At 41.2% G+C, this 23,771-nt stretch overlaps 1 protein-coding gene across 3 annotated transcripts in view; it reads right to left on the reverse strand.

Annotated features, from left to right (window-relative positions):
* The window catches only part of DENND11 (DENN domain containing 11), a 49,149-nt gene that overhangs the window by 15,013 nt on the left and 10,365 nt on the right, over window positions 1-23,771 (reverse strand). For all 3 annotated transcript variants that reach the window (XM_063641674.1, XM_063641673.1, XM_055284266.2), the window contains exons 2-4: window positions 16,802-16,901; window positions 15,701-15,859; window positions 4,356-4,509 (exon numbers count right to left, since the gene is read on the reverse strand). In XM_063641674.1, the coding sequence (XP_063497744.1) occupies window positions 4,356-4,509; window positions 15,701-15,859; window positions 16,802-16,901 (413 nt within the window). The remainder of the gene's footprint in view (window positions 1-4,355; window positions 4,510-15,700; window positions 15,860-16,801; window positions 16,902-23,771) is intronic.

Consider the following 23,771-nt stretch of genomic DNA (forward strand, 5'->3'; position numbering starts at 1 on the left):
AATGGATATGGGTTTCTTTTAAGGGGAACAAAAATATTCTAAAATTAGACTGACGATGGTTGTAAAACCCTATGAACATACTAAAAAACACCGAGCTGTACACTTGAAATGAGTGGAGTGTATGTTATGTGAATTTTTGTCTTAATAAATCTGTTAACAAGAATAAAAAAAGAGAGAGAGAAAAAAAAGAACTGGAAAAAAAAAATTCATTGAATTATATACATATGATTTTTGAACTTATTTCTATAAAGTTTTATATTTCAATAAAAAGCTTAAAGATATATATATTATTTTCCATACATGACAAGTATATCATATATACTATTTTTGAACTTATTCCTATAAAATGTTATATTCCAATAAGAACTGACAGATATATTACGTTATTTTCCATCCATGACAAGTATTCTTATATCATATATGCTATTTTTAAGTGCTGTCATTTTTTTTCCTGGTCCCTGCCTTTTTTATACGTGTAAGCCTTGCCCTACCCCATCCCATACTTTACCTCATCCAGGGAATACATATCTTAATAAGCTCATATACACCCATCAATACTTTCCATGTTTATGTCTGGGTGTGTGTGTGTCTCTATCTAGACAGACACTGATTGTTTAACAACAGTGTAATCGTATCACAGGTACAGTCGGCCAGATCTCTGTATCCCCTGATACCATACTCTCAGATTCAACCAACTGCATGCAGATCAAAAATATTTGGAAAAATAAAGAATAACAATAAGAAAATTTAATATGTGTAAAAACCAACACGGTATAACAGCTATGTGTGTAGCATTTCCATCGTATGAGGTATTATAAGTAACCTAGAGATGATTTAAAGCACAGAAGGTCCCTGATTTACCATGATTCAACTTACCAAGTTTTCAACTGTATGACGGGTTTATTAGGATGTAGCCCCACGTTAAGTCAAGAAGCTCCTTAAGAGTTTGATGGGATTATGGCTTCTACTGAATGCGCATTGCTTCCGCACCATCATAAGGTCGAAAAATCACACATTAAGTGGACCCATGGTAAGTCAGGGACTATCGGCTGCATTGCCAGCATTAAATGCACTTTTGACTTACAATGTTTTCAACTTACAATGGGGGTGTAACCCCACAGTAAGTTGAGGAGTATCTGTATATGGGAGGATGTGCATAGGTTATATGCACATACTACACCCTACTATATGGGGACTTGGGCATCTGCAGATTTGGCTATCTGAGGGAGGGTGCCTAGAACCAAGGCCCTGCAGATACCAAGGGATGATGAGTTTTCTGCACCTTGCTATTCTCACACAAATGAGATCTGGTGGTCCTTCCATGTCACCTCCTTATGCTCTAATTCACTATTCACTGCGGCTTTCTAGTTTCCTACCACTGTGAACAATGTTGAATTAAATATTGTTACACATACGTCATTCTGGTGGATAGATCCTGAGGAGTAACATGGCTGAAACAAAAGCCATGTTTTATTTATTTATTTATTTAGAGAAGTCTCACTCTCGCCCAGGTTGAAGTGCAGTGGTGCGATGTTGGCTCACTGCAACTTCTGCCTCCTGGGTTCAAGCAGTTCTCCTGCCTCAGCCTCCCGAGTATGTGGGATTACAGGCGCCCACCACCAAGCCTGGCTAATTTTTGTATTTTTAGTAGAGATGGGGTTTCACCATGTTGGCCAGGCTGCTCTCAAACTCTTGACCTCAAGTGATCTGCCCGCCTTGGCCTCCCAAAGTGCTGGGATTACAGGCGTAAGCCACCATGCCTGGCCGTGTTTTTTATTTTGATGTGCTGACATACTGTTTTGTAAAAAGAAGACACTCCACATTTGTATCTGCAACTGTGACAGTACCCTCTTCCCTGCATCTCCTAGGGTCTAACAGTTATGTTAATGAGCTGCCCTCAAAAGTATGGGCCATTTTCTTTTTTCTCTCTTAGTCCCTCATCCCTGGACTCTTATGGGGAAGAATACGAGTACATTTAGGTCAGATACTGGTCACCTCCCTGTGGATTTGGAGATAATTCCAACAGAAATTGGACTCTGAAGGAAAAAATGGGTCTAAGTTATGAGCAGACAGAAAGAGAACAGGACTCAGCTCAGTGCAAGCCCAGAGTACCTCTAATGGCCCTCTGACCATTTCTTAATGATTGTCTCTCAGCCTATGCCACGGGGTTGGGAAACCTGCAAACGACAATTCCTAAACTCATACGCCAATTGGCTTCCTGTTAGAGTTCTTCAATGGAGAGCATGGACTGTAGATTGAAAGGCAGAAGGAAATCTCTTCCGTTTCTTGCTCCAGCTAGTATTTCTCCAGCAGCAGAAGATACCTATGACTCCAGCCTCCAGCTTTCCTTAGCATGCACAGCACAGGTGGAGCCACACCTCCTGAGAGGTCCCAGGATAGATGCGCAGTGCCTCCCTCAGAGATCTGAGCACTGGCTGTGCGGGGACACCTCCTGCAGGCTCCCATGGTTTTGATCATTCTGCTTCTCTTGCTTTGTTACCCTAGCCCTAGGGAAGGGTGGCAGGCAGCCTCTAAGATAGTCCCCAGTGATCCCCACCTCTTGGTATTTACAGCCTTATGCAATCCCCTCTTGCTCTTCAGTAATTTGCTTCTAAGAAAATATGGTGACATTGCAGGGCTGTCACTTCCATGATTAGGTTACAAAGGGTTCTGACTTCCATCCTGCTAGTACACTGTCTTACTGGCTTAGATAAAGCAAGCTTGCATAGTGGAGAGACCCACATGGCTAAGAACTGAGGGGAGCCCCCAACTAACAGCCAGCAAGGTACTGAGGTCTTCAATTCAAAACAGCCCTCAAGAAATTCGATCCTGGTAACACCCACATGATCTTAGAGGTGGATACCTCCCCAGTCAAACCTTCAGATGAGCCCCTAACCCTGGCTGATAGCATCTCATGAGAGATCATGACATAGAGAATCTGGTTAAGCCATGCTGGGATTCCTGACTTACAGAAGCTGTGAAATAATAAATATGTAGTGTTTTAAACCATTAATTTGGGGATTTCTTCCACAGCAATAGATCACTAATATAGGGTGTTGGTCAGGCTATTATCTATAATTACTAAATATAGGTTACCTATTCCTTTTCTACTCCTTCAGCCTTCCAACTCCTATATTACTGATTTCCTGTATTAAATTAGTTTGAAATACCTACACGGTCTCTTTTCCCAGTTAAGTCCCTAATTGGTACTTATTAGGATCCAAGTTCCAAGGTCTACTATTTAAGGCTCTCTACAAGCTAATTTCAGCCGAAATAGTATTTCTCCAATCACTTCCCTCATGCCAGCTGACAAATATTTAATCCCAGCCAAACTAGTTTGCTCATGTCCCATGAACTTGTGTTGCATTTTTCCGTGTCCACATCTCTGCAAAGACAATGAAGTGGGGCAGGAAACATGCACTGGCTGTGGCACTAGACCTCTGTTTAAATCTTAGCTGTAACTCCTATTAGCTATAAGACCTAAAGCAAGTCACTAGCCCTTTATAAGCCTCGGTTGCTTTTGCTGGAAAACAAGGATTAAAAAAAAAAAAAACCATTTACTTTTATTTTAGAGAATGCTGCAACAGGTATAGATAAATAGCTGGCACAATGCATAACTCCCAGAAGGTGCTGAGAAAGTGACAGACCATGGTTCTCACTGCCGCTCACACCTTTCCTGGTTCTGGAATCAGCATTCCTCACTTTCCACCTAGCCAAATACTCGGGGACCACGTCCTCTCCCAAGGCATCTTCCCAGAGTTCTCCCTTGGACTTTTGGCATAATTTCTCTACCAGGGGAGCCCTAGGTTTCCATGGAAATATCCTGTGACCAACCACAGGGGACAGAGAGGGAAGAGAAAGAGGAGATTCATGTTCTTAGTCATATTTGCACCCTTCCAACACCTAACGCTTCGCTGGGTGTTTTGCTAACTGTAAATAGGCATATTCTAGTACCAAAGCCAAAGTACTTCAGGAACAAATACAGAAAGAAGTAACATCAAAAGTGTCTTAACTAAGAAATGTCATACTTCTTCATCAGACTCTTCATCTTTAGTTCAAATGTCTAGTGTTAAAATATCAGAAGCAATCAACAGAATTAAATCTATCTTTTCACAACTGGCCTATCACACACGCCTTTATACTATGATTACAGAAGTGTCTAGAAAGCATATTGTTTAAGATAACTTGCCTTATGTTTTAAACAAACCAAATGCTTATGTTGCAACTCTGTTCTATCAAAAGTAGACATTTTTTATGATCCAAAGACAAATTTTGTATTCATTAAAAATTAATCAACAGCTACTATTCCCAGATACAGATCCAGTATCGTGTAAGAAAAGCAGGGCTAACCTCACCTTCATCTCAGGGTACATGTATCGGTGGATGGAAGGCAGCCAGTAGACAGGGGGCAGGCTGCTGCCTCTGCCGGGACCAGCATGGAGCACTCCCTTTTTGTCCTCATAGAAGGCAGCCAGATGAGAGTAATGTCCTGGCATCTCCAGCTGGTGCCTGCAGAAAAACACACACACACACGCATGCATACACACACACACACACACACACACACACACACACACACACAGTGAGAACAGCCCTGGTCACAGCTCTGCTACCACTCCTACCTCCCGCCCACCTCAAGGGCTGTAACACTCAGGGGCAAAGGCCCTGACATACTCCAAAGATCCCCATTTGGAGGTTGCTTAGGTCACCTCCTTTGATGTTACAGAAGATCCTTAGGAAAAGTTCAAACATGGGCCTGAAACTCCCTGACAGCACCATGGAACACATTCTTTTTCTCATGGGAAACAGACAGAATTAACAGACTATGACTAATGTCTATTGTTTTTGAGCAAGGTACGCCGGAGACTGGGTGCCACTTCCCAGAGAATGGCTGCTTCCTGTGAGAAGGGCCAGCTTGGAAGCCTAAAATTCCCTGCTTAAAGCCGCTCTTTGTTTAGAGAACTCACGCTTGCCTGCTTGCTTTGTTGTTACGGAAGAATACAGAGAAGCTTACCCCCAATGTCTCAAATAAGGGAAAACAATTATTATTGGATGTCACCAGGGCTCATAATTTCTGCATCAAGTATAATAATAAAGAAATAAAAAGCATCAGAATCTCGTCTCTGCCCGCCCCACCGGCTCGGGTCGCAGAGCCTGGCTGTGGCTGGCCCTGCTGGCCAACCCCAGACCCCAGAACCCAGAAGGCAGCACCGACGCCCTGGGCCATTTCAACAGTGGAGAATCCTGCCCCCCAGTGGAGCGCAGGAGCACTGTCTGTCACTGTATTTAATGGGGGTGTTATAGGTTGAATTTTGTCCCCACAAAAAAGATGGGGCCCCAGCACCTCACTCAGAATGGGACCTTATTTGGATAGCATCTTTACATAGGTAATCAAGTTAAAATGAAGTTACTGGAGTGGGCCCTGGTCCAGTATGAATGCTGTCCTTATAGAAAGGGGACTTTTGGACACATAGACACACACATACAGCAAACAGCGGGTGAACGGGAAGACAGAGACTGGGATGATGCATCTACAAGCCAAGGAACCCCAAAGATCGCCAGCATCCACCAGCAGCTCAGGGAGAGTCCTGGAACGGATTCTCCCTCATAGCCCCAGAGGGAACTCACACTGCCGAGACCTTGACTTTGGGCTTCCAGCCTCTAGAACTGTGAGACAGTATGTTTCTGCTGTTTTAAGTCACCCAGTTTTTGGCACTTTGTTATGCAGCCCCGGAAAAGCCCTAATTGAGGGAGGAATAAAAGGCGCCAAAACCCTCTTAGCCCATCTTTATTCTCTCAGTGTCCTACAATTTCCACCAATCAATGAACAAAAAGCAAAATATAGCTTCACTGAGCAAGGGAAACATCCCTAATTATGGTTGGCCCTGGAACAGCAGTGATTAAAAATAGGCACTCCCTGCTGCCACACCGCCTCTGCAAACTGCCACAGTGGCTTACCCCAAACTATGACACAAACCGTTCAGAATCAAGATTTTCACCAACCAACTATAGCCTTCTATTCTCCAACTATCTCCACTCCAGAGTGACTTACAGCTCTTATGTCAACGTGATGACAAGAGACCTTCAGACAAATTTATATTTTAAAAAGGAAAAAAATAATCACTATATTCATATAATGATTACTAATGTAAGATGGATGATAGCTCCAATTTCAGGGCTTCTATACGTTTTAAGTTTTGACAAGGAGGTAGTCCTACTGTAACAAATATAGTCCTCCTATAACAACTAGTTGGGAGGAGGTTGCTTATAATCACTTAGCTCACTTTTACAAATGTTCATGAGCTAGACAGGAAACCCATGGTCTAAGCTGTGTCTGACTATTCTGAGAAGATGGCAGATTTCAGATACTTTTTAGGGGAGTTTGTCAAACTGATGAAAGTCTGATTCACAGAAAATCATACAAAGTCAACTATGTTCAAAGTTGTTTTTAATTAGGATGGAATTTCCCTAAAAAGAACACTGAGAATCATTTTATTTTAATACTGTATTTTCTGTGTTATAGGGGGCTGTGTCAAGGGTAATTTATATTTTTTCATTCAAAGATGTTTCATTAGGATCAAATTTCCCCAAAAAGAATACTGAGAATCATTTTATTATATTTTTAATACTATATTTTCTGTGTTAAAGGGGGCTGTGTCAAGGGTAATATTTTTTCATTTTCTAGGTTGTTTGCTGATTTGCTGCTCAATTGTCTTTTCTGTTTGACTACATTAAACTATATATTTGAACCACGATTCTAAAGAAAAGTTCAGTACAAAAGTTAAAGTCCTTTACACAAAGAACTAATATGAGGATTCTGTCCTTTGATTGCCTCAGATATTACTGACAGATGGGACAGAACAAGGCAATAATATGGAATCTGAACATAGACACAAATATAAATCGGCAGTTCCTGGATGAATGTTAAGCAACTGTTGTATGAAAAACTCAAAATTTAAACACACTACAGATTTTGCAACAAACAAGATTGTCAAACCACAATATCAAGAAAAACCGAAAAGTACTGACACAAGGCTCAGAGTGCTGGATGATAAGTTAGTCTTCAAAGATGATGTCAAAGGAGCCCTTCCTGGTGAACTCACCTACAAGAATGCAGAAATTGAGAAACCACCACACCGAAATGTATGCCAAACCACCTGTGGAAACTGTCCAAGAGCCATGACACTGCAAAAACTACAGAATAACCGGCTCAATATATATTATTAATCTGAAGCCATAGGCTGCTGGGCCAGAGACACTGGGATTCTCCTTAAGCCCACAGCTCCTCCACTGATAAAACACAGCCATATGTGGCCATGCAGATGCCCAGGGCAACTGACCCTGCCTGTCCCTACCACACTGACAATAATTCATTCACAATCAGAATCAGAGATGCCTTTGTGCAACAATTACACTTCATCACTCTGGTGTGTTAATTATTGGTCTGAACAGGCCAGGCGTGGTGGCTCACGCCTGTAATCCCAGCACTTTGGGAGGCAGAGGTGGGCGTATTGCTTGGGGCCAGAAGTTCGAGATCAGCCTGGCCAACATGGTGAAACCTGTCTCTACTAAATATCCCAGCTACTTGGGAGGCTGAGGCACGAGAATTGCTTGAAACCAGGAGGAGGAGGTTGCAGTGAACCGAGAGAGATCATGCCATTGCATCCAGCCTGGGTGACAGAGCGAGACTCTGTCTCAAAAAAAATATATATATATATGTGTGTGTGTGTGTATTTACATATGTGTATATATATTTATATTTATGTGTGTGTATATATATATGTATATATATATCTGTCTGAACAAATCGTCTTCTAGCTGCTGGCTTTGCAAATGCAGAAAAATAAGCACTCCCATTTACTGCGGGTGCAGGGATACCATGGCACCACCTTCTGAAGGGTAACTTACAGCTTGTATTAAATTGTACATTGTATACATCCTCTGATCCAATGATTCCCTTTCTTGAAGTGAGGCCTAAAGAACTATTTCTAGATGTGAACAGTCATTTACTCACAAGGATGCTGATGTTCACAGTGGTGAAAAAAACAAGGAACACCCTAAAAGCCCAATAACAGTGAAACAGTTAAATAAATTGTGATGTATCCATATATTGAAATGCTGTGAAACCACAATAACGTTGAGGACATAATTCATGATACACCAGAAAGGTTAATACACCAAGTTACAAAACTTACATACTGAATGACCTTAATAATCCTTTTTTTTTTCTTTTGGAGATGGAGTCTCGCTCTGTTGCCCAGGCTGGAGTGCAGTGGTGCGATCTCAGCTCACCGCAACCTCCGCCTCTGGGTTCAAGCGATTCTCCTGCCTCAGCCTCCCAAGTAGCTGGGACTACAGGCACACGCCGCCATGCCCAGCTAAGTTTTTGTATTTTAGTAGAGACAGGGTTTCACCATTGTTGCTCAGGCCGGTCTTGAACTCCTGAGCTCAGGCAATCCGCCCGCCTCGGCCTCCCAAAGTGCTAGGATTACAGGCATGAGCCACCGCACCCGGCCAATAATCCTTTTTAAAAAAAATAAATAAAACGTATATGTATAATATATATTTGCACATGGGAAAAGACTAGAATGGTATAAAACGAAATGTTAACAGTAGATATGTCTGGCTGGTGAGATCATTTTTTTCTTTGAGCTTTTCTCTATTTTTTAGTTTCCTATAATAACTATATGTTAATTTTATACTTAGTCATTTTAAACTTTTCACTATGAACATTTTCAAACATATACACAAAATGTAGAAAGAGGAGAATGAACCCCATGTATTTATCATCTAGCTTCAATAATATTTGATCCATATGGTTCTATCTATACCCTATACCCTACCATCACCACTTCTTTCCTAGAATGTCTTAAACAAAATCCCACCTCATAACATTTCATTGATAAGTGCTTTGTAAGGCATCTCTAACTGATAAAGTCTGTTTAACGTAACACGTAATCACCATGCCATTATCTCATTTAACAATAATAATGCCTTAATCTAAATATCCAGTCCACATTCAAAATACAGCCACTGTCCCCCAAATGCTATTTTACAGTTGGTTTGTTTGAATTGAGATTGGAGCAAGGTAAAATGTGGTTATGAGTTGTAGGTCCCTTTATTCAATAACAGTCCTTCTTGCCTCTAATTTAATTTTTTAAATTATGAAACAGTTCTCCAATATCTTCTGATTAAGAAATAATCTTTCAAAAGACTCTTTAGAGAGATACTGAGGGCAAAAGTTGTAGATGAAATACAAGTAAATAGGTTTGGAACATCAGAAGTCAGAAGAAATATAAAACACAGATTAAGTGTTGCAGAAATGAAGACTAGTGAATTTATGTAAAAGTTGCTGCTGTATTCAAGTATTATCCTAACCTAGACCTAAGCTTATCTAACTATGCTTCTTTCTTTTCCTCATACTCTGTCATACAAGTCTCTTCTCTTATGTTACCTACAGCCCTCTTTAATCACCAAGCTGCAAAACCTTTCTAGCTATGACTCAAAATCTAGAAGCCATAAAAAGATGAATTCAAAGAAAAACACCTACATGACAAGAAGGTAATGTTAAAAGACAAATGATAAAGTGGTAAAATATTTTCAATTTATACAACAAAGAAAAAATTTCCCTATTGTACAAACTCCTAGAAATTAATAAGAAAAGGCAGGACATGGTGGCTCATGCCTGTAATCCCAGCACTTTGGGAGGTTGAGGTGGGTAGATCACCCAAGGTCAGGAGTTAGAGACCACTCGGACCAACATGGAGAAACCCCATCTCCACTAAAAATACAGAATTAGCCAGGCATGGTGACACATGCGTATAAACCCAGCTACTCTGGAGGCTGAGGCAGGAGAATTGCTTGAACCCAGGAGGCGGAGGTTGCGATGAGCTGAGATCACACCATTGCACTCCAGCCTGGGAAACAAGAGCGAAACTCTTTAAAAAAAAAAAAAAAAAAAAAAAAAGTGAAAGAAATTAGTAAGAAAAGGTAAACAACAAATGTAGCAAAGGCTAGAAATGGTTCACAGAAAAGGAAATACAAACGACTCAAACATATATAAAGGCGCTTAACCTCACTTATAAGAAAAATACAAATTAAAACTATACTGATGTACTGTTCTTTTATCCATCAGGTTAGAATGTTCAAACTTTCATTTTGTCTTGGCAATGTTGAGATGAAACAGGCATTCTCTTGCATTACTACTGGGCATGCAAATGGCACAACCTCTATGGGAAGCAATTTGACAGAATCTATTAAAATTACATATACATATATCCTTTGAGCCATTAATTTCATTTCTGAAAATTTAATATACAGATATACCCCTCACGTGTGAAATGCATGATATTCAATACAGCATCATTTGTAGCAGGAAATGGACTGGAAAAAACCAAATGTCTATTAATAATGAACTTGATAAATGCTATAATTCTATAGAAGGCATATGACACAGCTGAAAACAAGGAAGAAACTCTCAACGTACTGATATGAGATCTTTCATACTGTTGAATGAAAAAGGCTAGGTGCAAAACAACACGAATAACATGCTATCTTTTGCAAGAAAAGGGAGACAGTAAGAATATACATTTGTATTTGTGTATATATATACACACACACACACTTTGGGATGATACATGAGAAATGAATTGTGATTACTGAGATTATTTGAATAGATATGGGAACTGGGTGAAGATTTTTCACTTTATGTGAGTGGTAGTCTGCCACACTCTTCTTCCTTTAGTAATAGAACCTTCCAAATTTTAGATGGACACATGGACACCCAGCTAAAGGCCACATTTCCCAGATTCCCTTGCTACTACGTGTGCCTAGTAACCAAGAACTGGTCAATGGAATATGAGCAGAGGTGGTGTGTTCAACTTCCAGATCCCTCAAATTCCAGATCTTGGAAGTTGAACACACCACCTCTGCTCACATTCCATGGAGTCAAGGTCTTTCCCTCTTTCTACATGCTGGAAAATGACAATGTAATGGGGAGACAGCTTCTACCATGTGGATGAGGACAACACTCTAGAAAATGACATAATGTAAGACTGAATGACTCAGGTCCAAGAATGACCAGTGGAACAGAACCACCTACCCACAATGAACTACTACAACTGCCATGCTGGAAAAGCTGTAATTCTATCTTACTGTGTCACTGTATTGGGGGTCTCTTCTTCATTACAGCAACTTAGCCTATACTCTAAAAGCCAAAAACCATACCTGGAAATGAGTTACTACAGTATCAAAAACCATATAGAGACACTGGCTTTGTTGTTGGAAGGGGAGGGTGGTGAGAAAATAGATATTGCAGACTAGAAAGCTGGCAACCCTTGTTACACCTGTAGCAAAACATCTGCTAAAACTTCAATAACTTGGGAGACCCTGTGTCATCTGAATTTGTAGCTTTACGGGAAGCAGTTGGAAATACAATGCTGGTGTGTGTTGACTGCCCCTTGTATGCTTTTAGTGAGCTACTATAAGAATAAGATAAAAACAAACAAGAACTGGCTGGTTTGCAAGGAAAAATGGAATAAAATACAGCCTACTAAGGGTCATGTGTTCTAAATTTGGCAATATAAATCCATTGAGATTCCAACAATTTAGGACCCCACAGGGCTAGAAAAGCCAATGCTACTGTACCCCAAAAGCAGGAGACAGGAGTCTCTCTCAGGGCGTCTATGAGTCTCCAGTTTAATATTCGTGGGCAGACAAGGGAGTCAGCTTATTTACAAAGATCAGATTTAGGGAATCACCTCAAGGAAGTCATTATGAAAATGAGGGAGAAAGAGAAGGGCCAAAAGAGAGGCCAGTAACTATAATCTAGTCTGCTAATTAAAAACCACGACTCAAAGAAGATCTTTGGCCATGGATACTTTTACCTGGAATTGACTGGAAGCAAACAAACCAGAAGTCAATTTAGTTTTTGAGGGACATGTATTGCCACATGCTTGGCTTATGAAAGCCTGTGACTTCTTGACCCCTTAAGGAACCACTAGACCTCCAAATCTACACCAGCAGGAAAGATGTGCTAAAGCTGTACAGCCTCAAGAAGGGCATGTTCTCCAATGCCCACTGCCGATGTGGTTATGGAGGAAAATGAAGAAAGAATCTTCTAGAAGACAAAGTCAAGTGCCATGGAGGAAAATGGACAAGGGATTCTACACAACAGAACCAAAGTTGAGCCAAGAGCATACTGACTCTGCAATTCCTGCTCAGCAGAATTTCACTGTTGTTATGAACTAGTGACCATCTGTATTTCTCATTCTTCCCTTTTCCAAACAGAAGCTTGTATTGTGGTTCCTACTTTACCTCCTATACTGCATTTGGGAGATAGGGAGTAGAGGGACTTGTCTATTCTAAGTTTTCATGGTAAGAAGAACCATGCCCTGGCCTAATGTAAAGGACTACTGCACACCACAGAGAAATCCTAGATTTTAGACTGGAAGCATGAACTGAGTGAGACTCTATGATGTCTCCTTTGGGGTGGGAAGAATGGCCTCAACAAGTGGGAAGAAGAGTATACATGGATACCTGAGTGGCCAGAGGGGCAAACTGAAGCAGAAGCTGCTTTTTCTCAAAGTCTTCCCTTCTTCCTGTTTGTAACCAATGCCCCAGAGTTCTAACTGGTCACAGGGTCACCCACCTAGTAGTGCTGCCTCCCAGTCTACTTTGCTGTTGGGTGTGTCTCTGTGATTGAGAACTTGACAATGGAATATGAGAAGTGAGATATGTAAATTCTAGTGTTTCCTTCTTCCCTATGGGCTGAAATGCAAAGATAATAGTAGTGAGCAGCTTTTAACATTTGGGAAAGAGCACCTTACAATACAAAACCATTCTTAGGATATGGTGGAATAACAAGAGATGAATGTGGGTCCCTGAACAATTGTATGGAACAGAGCAGGCTACCCAACTTGACCACTTGCCTACCTCTACGCTATGACATGAGCAATAATCTTTTATCTTAATCAGGCCACAGTAATTTTGGACCTCTGTTCTTGCCTTTTAGCCAGGACCCTATCTAATACAATACCACCTTAAAATTTTTGGATTTTGAACCATGAGACTGTATTGCCTACTCGGAAAATTTGCTTTTTAAAACGAATAATATTGTTTTAAAAGTGTCAAAATCCCAATAAAATGGTCTTTTTTAGAACTTCATAATATTACTTCTGAGACAAAAAAAAAAACTGAGGAAATATTTTGAGTACAGAAAAAGATATATGTGCAAATGTATTTTCCACAGCTCCAAAAGGTAGAGGAGCAGCTAAAAAAATAAACAGTAAACAGAAACATGCTGCATATTCAGCCACAGAGAATAACCAAGTAAATGTATGGGACAGCTCCAGCAATGAAGCGCTATTAAAATAATCATCGAAATAACAAACAGGGAAGACAATGGGGGGAAAACATATGCATAATGGGTATTCCTGGAGAAGAAAAAAACAGAATGCAAAAGTTAAATATTTTATTACAGAAGAAAAGGTTCCTAAAATTAAAAATAAAAGACCTATCTATTGAGCAAAGGGGACAAACTATCCCACAACATACTGATATGAACTAATAAACATTTGGCAAGTTCAGGCCAGGCGCAGTGGCTCATGCCTGTAATCCCAGAACTCTGGGGGGCCAAGGCGGGCAGATCATGAGGTCAGGAGTTTAAGACTGGCCTGATCAACATGGTGAAACCCTGTCTTTACTAAAAAAGTAATAATAAATTAGCCGGGCGTGGTGGTGGGCCCCTGTAATCCCAGCTACTCAGGAGTCTGAGGCAGGAGAATTGCTTGAACCCAAGAGGCAGAGGTTGCAGTGAGCCAAGATCGCACCACTGCACTCCAGCCTGGGTGACAGATCGAGACTCCATCTCAAAAAACAAAAGCAACAAAAACAAAACAAAACATTTGGCAAGTTCAGAAACAGCACAAAGACAGACTCTATAGGTATCTGGATGGGGAAACTTCTCCAAAACGACTAATTTCAGATAACAGTAGAACAACATCTATAGCATCCTGAGGGGAAGAAGAAAGCATTCAAGAATTGTACGACCAGCTGAGGATAAAGGGAACAGGCCAATAGTATTAATCATACAAGATCCTTTCAAAGAAAGAAAAGTGCTTGATGGTAAAATTCAACCATTCAAGAATTTTTTTATTTGTTATTTATTTTTTATTTTTTAAACAGCGCCTTGCTCTGTCACTCAGGCTGGCGTAAAATGATGCAATCATAGCTCACTGCAGCATTGAACTTCTGGGCTCAAGCCATCCTCTCACCTCAGCCTCCTAAGTAGCTAGGACTACAGGTGCACACCACCATGCCTGGCTAATTTTTTTGTTTTTGTAGAGTTGGAATCTTGCTTTGTTGCCCAGGCTGGTCTTGAATTCCTGGCTTCAACTGATCCTCCTAAATTGATCCTCCTTGGCCTCCTAAAGTGCTGGGATTACAGGCATGAGCCACCATTCCTGATCAGTTTTAATGTTTATATATTGATTCTCAGTAAAGTACTGACACCATATTGTCACATTTTTCATAATCTTTTTTCTTAATTTTGGAGGAATATTTCAAGGAATAATATATCTGTGAAAAAATATTTACTTGAAGTTATAAGTAAAATTATGTTTAATATATTTCATTAACACAGCCTGCTATTTGAGAAAATTAAATCCATAAAATATTAATCCTATTTTTGTAAAGATATTTGTATTCTAGAGTCACATTCATGGAATATTGTCAATGGATATCTGTGAGTGTTAATATATGAGAGGATTTTTAAAAATCCTTTGTACTTTCATATAAATTTTTAAATAATAAACATGTGTTTTCCACAAACAATAAAGTTCATGCTTTCAAAGCTGAAGATCACAATTATGTTGCATAAAAATGTTTAAACAGTGATAAATTTTAAAAGTATAGACTATAAAAGAGGATATATATTGCATGATGCCAAATATATATTTTAAACGTATACACATACACAGAAAAGAAGTGATAACATTTTATCAGTGCTTCAGGGATTAGGGATAAATTTGCCCCTCAAAATCTGAAATATAATTAGGTTACTTGCATGATGAAAAAAATGTAAAGTAACTAATCGTTTTGCGGCTTCTGTTAGAAATTCTCTTCCTATGCCAGGCACCTTGGCTCACGCCTATAATCTCAGCTCTTTGGCAGGCTGAGACAGGAGGATCACTTGACTCTAGGAGTTCAGGACCAGCCTGGGCAATATAGTAAGAGCCTGTCTCTACCAAAAAAAAAAAATATATATATATATATATATATATATTTTTAAGTTCTCTTTCTATTATCCCAATCATAGTAAGAATCCCAGTAATAAAAGGAGTAGGCTTTTAAAAAGTTTAGGATTTCTTTGCCTACTTGGGGCAAGGAGGTAACTATTGTGGCTCTGCATAAACAAAGATAATGTACCTGTCAACGAATGACTTAATTTTTAAAAGTGATGGCAGTATTAAACCGAACTGAAGGCAGAATATACCCCAGCTTTCATTATAAAGTGAAGACTCATCATGCAGGACGTTGGCTGAAACGAAAGGACACCACCCGAGGCGTGAAACATCGCCATGGATGTTCTTGGAAAGACATCTGCTGCTCTGGCACACAAGTGCTGTCTCCGAGGGCTCGTGCCATATGCACCAGCTGGTGGATCCTGCTGCCTCCCTGCACATGTACGGAAGCCACGTACCGAACCTGGTTCTCCAAGAAGTGCATGTAGCGGTAGAGCAGTGTGTAGGAGGGAGACAGGATGCCCACAGACTTCATCCGCGCGCCACGTTCCAGCTCGCTCTCCACTGGCATGTTGGCAAAGCAGGCCAGGCCGAAGAAGGGCCCCTTTCGGAAATAGCTAGAAGAGACCAAATACGTAGTGTGGTTCAAGATCAGAGAGGAATTTTGAGATGCAATCCTAAACAAAACAAATGAACTGTGTTTGGGGCTGTCAATGACAAAGCTCAGCCTCAAGAAAACAAGTGGGCCAAGCCACGTGACCTCACTGATGAGACAAGCAAGGCTTGATTACAGAACTTGCCAAGGGTCACCCGGCTGGACCTGGGACTTAGTCTCTGGCAAGCCTGCCACTCAGCTGCCCACAATCATGGACACATCTCTTCTCTCCTGCACCACAAATAATGACTTGGATGGCAGAAGCAGAACCAACATTCCTCTTCAGGCTCCTCTGGAACTAGGACTCTCTTTCGTAGCATAAACTGTAGTGATTCTTCCCTTACTTCCTGAGGCTCTGATATTTTTCACTGAGCTGCCATTTCATTTCCTCCTCTTCATTTCCTCCTCTTTCTCACACTTGTATCAGTCATGAATTCAGCCCCATGAGGAGATTAAAGCCACTTCATTACCCTTAAGCTCTTTCCATTGTTCCTTCTCACAAAACTCTCTGAATGCCCCACTACACAGGACTAAAAAATGGCCTTACTTAAAGCTGGAATTTCAAGGTTGAACACATAGATGTTCTCAGTTAACTCACACGGGGCTGAAACTGTGCACTTCCATTAAAACCAGACCTCAAGTGAGGTCCATGTAATTTCTGAGAAAGTGAGAGAACCTCTACAGGTAGGGATTCTTAAGATTTGCAGGTCATGAAGCCCATTGAGAATCTGATGAAAGCTAGCCATCTCACTAGAAAAATGATGTAAACACAAAACTATCCATGTATTTTCAAGGCATTTACACATAGCACATGAAGACCTCCTAATAAGAGCCCTTCTGCTTTGGGGAAAGTGTGGAGGTGGGGGGAATGGTACGAAGAAGACTCCAGTTCAGAAGTACTTACATGAAATCAGACTGGATTTTATGGGACCCACTGGCCATAGACTTGAACTCAACACCTTCAAGGTCAATATCTTGAGGTAAGCACCATTCTACCATGTTTCCTGTAGGAAAAGGAAGGTGCAAGTTAAAAGAAACAACATCATTCAAAGAAAATGGCTTAGTACAGGGCTTAGCACACATGGCTTCTCAATAAACTGACTGCTGACTCAGGCTGACACAGACCAGCGAGATGTTCACAGCTCAGCTTCTCCATCACCCACAGGGGTGATGCCGGAGGACCTGGAGATGGACACTGAAGGAATCTCCCATCTCTGCCCCCAAACACTGTTCTCCCTCCTGAGGATGCTGCCTTTGATTCTGTCATTCTGCTCAACCACTTCCAAATCTGCCTTTCGCGCCCTCACTTCTCTGCGTGTTTTTTTAACCTTCCGCCCTCATTTCCTTATCTTGTGTTCTTTCCTTAATCCCTTGAGATCTTGATTCTATCTATAGCCACTAATGACTGGGAAAAATCCCAAAACATTTTTTAAATTCTCATTCTCGTTTACCTCTAGGTAGCATTTGCTAATTCCTCACACATTCCTCATCTTTTTCCTAGATTTCCATGATAGAATACTATTTTAGTGCTTTTCCTACCTCTCTGACCAATGTAACTCTGTTTCCCTCCCTCTCTCTCTCCTCTCTAAGTGAGGTCCTTCTTCAAGGGCCAATGATATTTGCTTCCAGAATTTTGGGACTCATTCACTCATCATTAATTATTCAGTTTCTCCCGAGCTAGATGCTGGAGATACAAAGTCCCTGACCTCAGTGAGATTAGATTCCAGAGAGAAATGAGGAGAGCTAGAGGAGATCAGCAGTTACAGTGCAGGGGGATCAATGTTATGACAAAGGATAAGGTGCGATTTTTTTTTTTTTTTTGAGACAGAGTCTCACTTTGTCGCCCAGGCTGGAGTGCAGTGGTGCAATCTCGGGTCACTGCAAGCTCCACCTCCCAGGTTCAAGGCGATTCTCCTGCCTCAGCCTCCCGAGTAGCTGGGACTACAGGCGCATACCAGCACACTCGGTTAATTTTTTTTTTTTTTTTTTTTTGAGACTGAGTCTCGCTCTTGTCACCCAGGCTGGAGTACAGTGATGCGATCTCGGCTCACTGCAAGCTCCGCCTCCCGGGTTCATACCATTCTCCCGCCTCAGCCTCCCCAGTAGCTGGGACTACAGGCGCCCGCCACCACACCCAGCTAATTTTTTTGTATTTTTAGTAGAGACGGGGTTTCACCGTGTTAGCCAGGATGGTCTCAATCTCCTGACCTCATGATCCGCCCACCTCAGCCTCCCAAAGTGCTGGGATTACAGGCGTGAGCCACCAAGCCCAGCCACGCCCAGCTATTTTTTTTTTTTTTTTTTTTGTATTTTTAGTAGAGATGGGGTTTCACCATGTGGCCCAGGCTGGTCTCCAACTCCTGACATCAGGTGATCCACTTGCCTCAGCCTCCCAAAGTGTTGGGATTACAGGCGTGAGCCACCGCTCCAGGCCAAAGTAAGATTTTAAAAGTACAAGCATGCCTCAGGCTGCGGGAATCAGGGAACTACACAATAGCAGTGTTATCTGGAGTCTTGAGAGAACACTATAGAATACTCCCCGTTGTTTTCATGCATATTCAAAAGGGTTTAAAGCAAAACACTAAGCCACTTGTGAGATTTCATTTCAGAACAAACTTCTTATTAACACTCCAAATCCTAATTTGCTAGGCATTAGAAAAACCTTCGATAATCTCAGCCAAACAATGCTTTCAGATAATTGTTCAGGGCATCAGGGAATATACAATCTAGTCTCAGGACATGGTAGATATCATAGAGCATTGTGGAATCTCACACTCAACAGCCCAAGGCACTTTCAAATAGTTTATTTTCAAAACAGGAATGATGATTCTGATCATCTAGTCAATTCACTAAAGTGAAAAGCATGAAAAAGGAATTAAGAGTTCATAAAACAGAAAGCCTTGAACAATGTCATGTTTGTCAGGGTCAAAGATAAGAAAAAGCACTCAGAAAGAAAGAGGGGTGACCTTGGGGATAAGATGAGTCTTTTAAGCACCAAGTTCCCCCATGCTTTCCTATATTTTCTCCTACCATCCATGTCTATTACCTCCACAGGCCAGTGGTTTTTTTTCCTGTGGAATGCATCAGGACAGCTAGGGAGCTTTAAAAGGTGCCAGGGGCTACCCTAGGTCTACAGAATCACCATCTTCCCTGCCCTGCCACAGGGTGATTCTGCTGCTGCATGCCAGCAATAAGAGCCCCTGCTTGGGCCTCTGTATACACGCTCCTAACGCGTAACAGCGGCAGTATATGGTCAGCAGAGGAAAGGGACAGTCTGGGACAGAGCTACAATGACCCTCAATAGGCTCTGTCCTCCTCATACTCAACCAACCTGCTTCTTCTAATACTTACTGCCTTGTTTACCCACACGCCACACATTACGGGGTTCAGCTAGCTCAAACTTAGCTTCTTTCCTCCAACCCAGCCTGCCCATGACTACTCAAGTGTCTTAAAACTTTATTTACCCAAATGTTATATTGAAGTATGCATAAGTATAGAAAAGTGCAAAGATGTTTATTGCAGCACTATTCACAATAGCAAAGACATGGAATCAACCCAAATGCCTATCAATGGTAGACTGGATAAAGAAAACGTGGTACATATACACTGTAGAATACTATGCAGCCATAAAAAGGAACGAGATCATGTCCTTTGCAGGGACATGGATGGAGCTGGAAGCCATTATCCTCAGCAAACTAACATGGGAACAGAAACCCGAATACTACATGTTCTCACTCATAAGTGGGAGCTGAACAATGAGAACACATGGACACAGGGAAGGGAACAACACACACCAGGGCCTGTCAGCGGGGAAGGGGAAGAAAAAGCATCAGAATAAATAGCTAACGCATGCAGGGCTTCATACCTAGGTGACAGGTTGAGAGGTGCAGCAAACCACCATGGCACACGTTTACCTATGTAACAAACGTGCACATCCTGCACATGTATCCTGGAACTTAAAATTTTAAAAAAAGAAAAGTGCACAAAGTACAACTCAATGGATTTTCCCAAAGTAAACATATTTGTGTAAGTAACACCCAGATCAAGAAGCTGAAAGAACATTATTTGTACATCAGAAACCTCCGTCATAGAGCCTCCAAATCATTAACCCTCTCTCATGAATTAGCTTAGCCTCTTCTGAGTTTCCACAAATGTAATTATAGTTTTATTCTTTTATGTCTTTTATGTCATGCATGCTGATGTGTGTAGCAATAGTTTGTTCATCTATTACTTCTATCATATGCATGTAGCAGTTTACCTGCTTAACTGGTGATGCATACTTAGGTTACTTCCAATTTGAAGTTACAGCAACGAGCACTGCTGTAAACAATCCTGTATTTGCCATCTGCTGAAATAGTGTAAAGTGGCATTGTAATGCATTGACCTGGTTGGGCTGAACTATCCTTCTCAGAATTCCCTTCTTTGTATGTTTCCAGCTGAGATTAGGAAGTGAATCAGTAGCCATGTTATGTTTGCATCTGTAAGGTCAGTGCAGAAGGTCTACTGCATAGGCGCTTCTCTGCAGGCTTACTACAGTGGTGAGGGGCAGCAGCCAGCCCTGATGATGCTGCAGCCACCATCCCTTGATCTTCCTTCAGTTTCTCTGACTCCTAAGCCAGGTGTATGTTTAGTTCCATAATAAAGGGCATCAGCTTCTCTTTAGGACACCCACATCACCAAAGCTGGATACAGTAACAGCCTGATCCACGTTCCCATCTATCTTCATGAGTTTCAGCTTCTTATTCTTCCTTTTCCTCCTCCTTCTACTCTTCTTCACAAGTTTACTCTTTTCCTTCATAACTGTCTGCCCAGTAGACTTCAAACTCCAACATCAGACACAAAGAACAGCCTTATATAGATTGTCTAACAGCTCCCACAGTTGCATAAAACCAAATCCCTGCAACAAATTCCTTTATGTATCTCCTAGTTTTTCTGTTTCTGACTGAACTTTGACCAACACAATATGCACATTTCTACTGACTACATCCCTAGGAATAGAATTGCTTTAAAAATGTTTGCATCACTGCAAACTAAGACACTTTAAATGATTCCCAAAGTAGTATTTCCCAAGCTTATGTTAATAGGGCTTCTGCAAAAAAGAAAACAAAATTTTGTGAAATGTGTGTGTTTTTGGCCAAATTATCTTAGCTTAAACAAAGCTAGACACATTCCTTTATTGCAGAACTTCTCAGAGCCTTTCATATGCCACTCTGCATCGTGAATCTCCATGAGAGCAATACAGTGCTTAATGTTTCCCTAAATTATCTTTTTTAAAGGAGTATCTTAAGACACTAATTACATAGAAGGCATTTTATTATTATACTTTAAGTTTTAGGGTACATATGCACAACGTGCAGGTTTGTTACATATGTATACATGTGCCATGTTGTTTTGCTGCACCCATTAACTCGTCATTTAGCATTAGGTATATCTCCCAATGCTATCCCTCCCCGCTCCCACCACCCCACAACAGTCCCCAGTGTGTGATGTTCCCGGAAGGCATTTTTTTAAAAAAATAAATACATTTGGGTTGGTTCCAAGTCTTTGCTATTGTGAATAGTGCCGCAATAAACATACGTGTGCATGTGTCTTTATAGCAGCATGATTTATAGTCCTTTGGGTATATACACAGTAATGGGATGGCTGGGTCAAATGGTATTTCTAGTTCTAGATCCCTGAGGAATCGCCACACTGACTTCCACAATGGTTGAACTAGTTTACAGTCCCACCAACAGTGTAAAAGTGTTCCTATTTCTCCACATCCTCTCCAGCACCTGTTGTTTCCTGACTTTTTAATGATGGCCATTCTAACTGGTGTGAGATGGTATCTCACTGTGGTTTTGATTTGCATTTCTCTGATGGCCAGTGATGATGAGCATTTTTTCATGTGTTTTTTGGCTGCATAAATGTCTTCTTTTGAGAAGTGTCTGTTCATGTCCTTTGCCCACTTTTTGATGGGGTTGTTTGTTTTTTTCTTGTAAATTTGTTTGAGTTCATTGTAGATTCTGGATATTAGCCCTTTGTCAGATGAGTAGGTTGCAAAAATTTTCTCCCATTCTGTAGGTTGCCTGTTCACTCTGATGGTAGTTTCTTTTGCTGTGCAGAAGCTCTTTAGTTTAATGAGATCCCATTGTCAATTTTGGCTTTTGTTGCCATTGCTTTTGGTGTTTTAGACATGAAGTCTTTGCCCACGCCTATGTCCTGAATGGCATTGCCTAGGTTTTCTTGTAGGATTTTAATGGTTTTAGGTCTAACATGTAAGTCTTTAATCCATCTTGAATTAATTTTTGTATAAGGTGTAAGGAAGGGATCCAGTTGCAGCTTTCTACATATGGCTAGCCAGTTTTCCCAGCACCATTTATTAAATAGGGAATCCTTACCCCATTTCTTGTTTTTGTCAGGTTTGTCAAAGATCAGATAGTTGTAGATATGCGGTATCATTTCTGAGGGCTCTGTTCTGTTCCATTGATCTATGTCTCTGTTGTGGTACCAGTACCATGCTGTTTTGGTTACTGTAGCCTTGTAGTATAGTTTGAAGTCAGGTAGCGTGATGCCTCCAGCTTTGTTCTTTTGGCTTAGGATTGACTTGGCGATGCGGGCTCTTTTTTGGTTCCATATGGACTTTAAAGTAGTTTTTTCCAATTCTGTGAAGAAGGTCATTGGTAGCTTGATGGGGATGGCATTGAATCTATAAACAACCCAAATGTCCAACAACGATAGACTGGATTAAGAAAATGTGGCACATATACACCATGGAATACTATGCAGCCATAAAAAATGATGAGTTCGTGTCCTTTTTAGGGACATGGATGAAACTGGAAAACATCATTCTCAGTAAACTATCGCAAGGACAAAAAACCAAACACCACATGTTCTCACTCATAGGTGGGAATTGAACAATGAGAACTCATGGACACAGGAAGGGGAACATCACACTCCGGGGACTGTTGTGGGGTGGGGGGAGGGGGGAGGGACAGCATTAGGAGATATACCTAATGTTAAGTGACGAGTTAATGGGTGCAGCAAAACAACATGGCACATGGATACATATGTAACAAATCTGCACATTGTGCACATGTACCCTAAAACCTAAAGTATAATAATAAAAAAAAATAAAAAAAGAAAAAGAAAAAAAAAAGAAATACAGGTATATCAGGTGTGCAAGCTGTCCTTCCATATCCACTCTTCCCTTCTTATATGAATCAGAACCTGCTATTTTTAGCTTGGTGCATGGCCTTCCAAATGAAGGCTATGTCTCTCAGTACCTTCATGAGTGAATTCTGGTCAATGTCATGTGGACAGAAATGAGGTGCATCACTTCCAGAAGGTGCCTGAAAGGCAAGGAGCACACTGCCCCTTTCTCCACCCTGCTACCTGGAACGTGGATGTAGCATCGTATCACTGAGGGGATGCTGGAGCCATCGGTCAACGTGGGTCTAGGTCCCTGGATGACCCTGGAGATTTGGGCCAATGTTCCAGCCCTAGGCTGCTATCACCTGATTGTTACATGAAAAAGAAATAGACTCCTATCTTGATTATGCCACTGTTGATTTGGGCTTCCAGTATTCATGTCCAGCCTATGTCCTACTTAGTACAGCTGACCTAGAAGATAAAGTCCGCATTCCTTAGCCTGGTTCTCAAACCCTCTTCCTTGCTCCTCTGTGCCTACCAAATCTAATTGCACAGAAAGGGAAAGGAACAGAGGGAGCGAATGACATACTGTTAGTTACATCCTTCACTTCTAGGTGGACATAAGCCCATCTGGGTTGGGAAGGTCCATTAGAGGCTGGCAAATCAAAGAACGGGGCACAGGTTCCAGAACACCACTCTAGGGAGAGGTATCCTTATCCCATGGCAAGCACATTCCCGCTGAC

The sequence above is a fragment of the Symphalangus syndactylus genome, chromosome 6 (assembly GCF_028878055.3).
Source record: "Symphalangus syndactylus isolate Jambi chromosome 6, NHGRI_mSymSyn1-v2.1_pri, whole genome shotgun sequence".
In the NCBI taxonomy this organism is placed as follows: Eukaryota; Metazoa; Chordata; class Mammalia; order Primates; family Hylobatidae; genus Symphalangus; species Symphalangus syndactylus.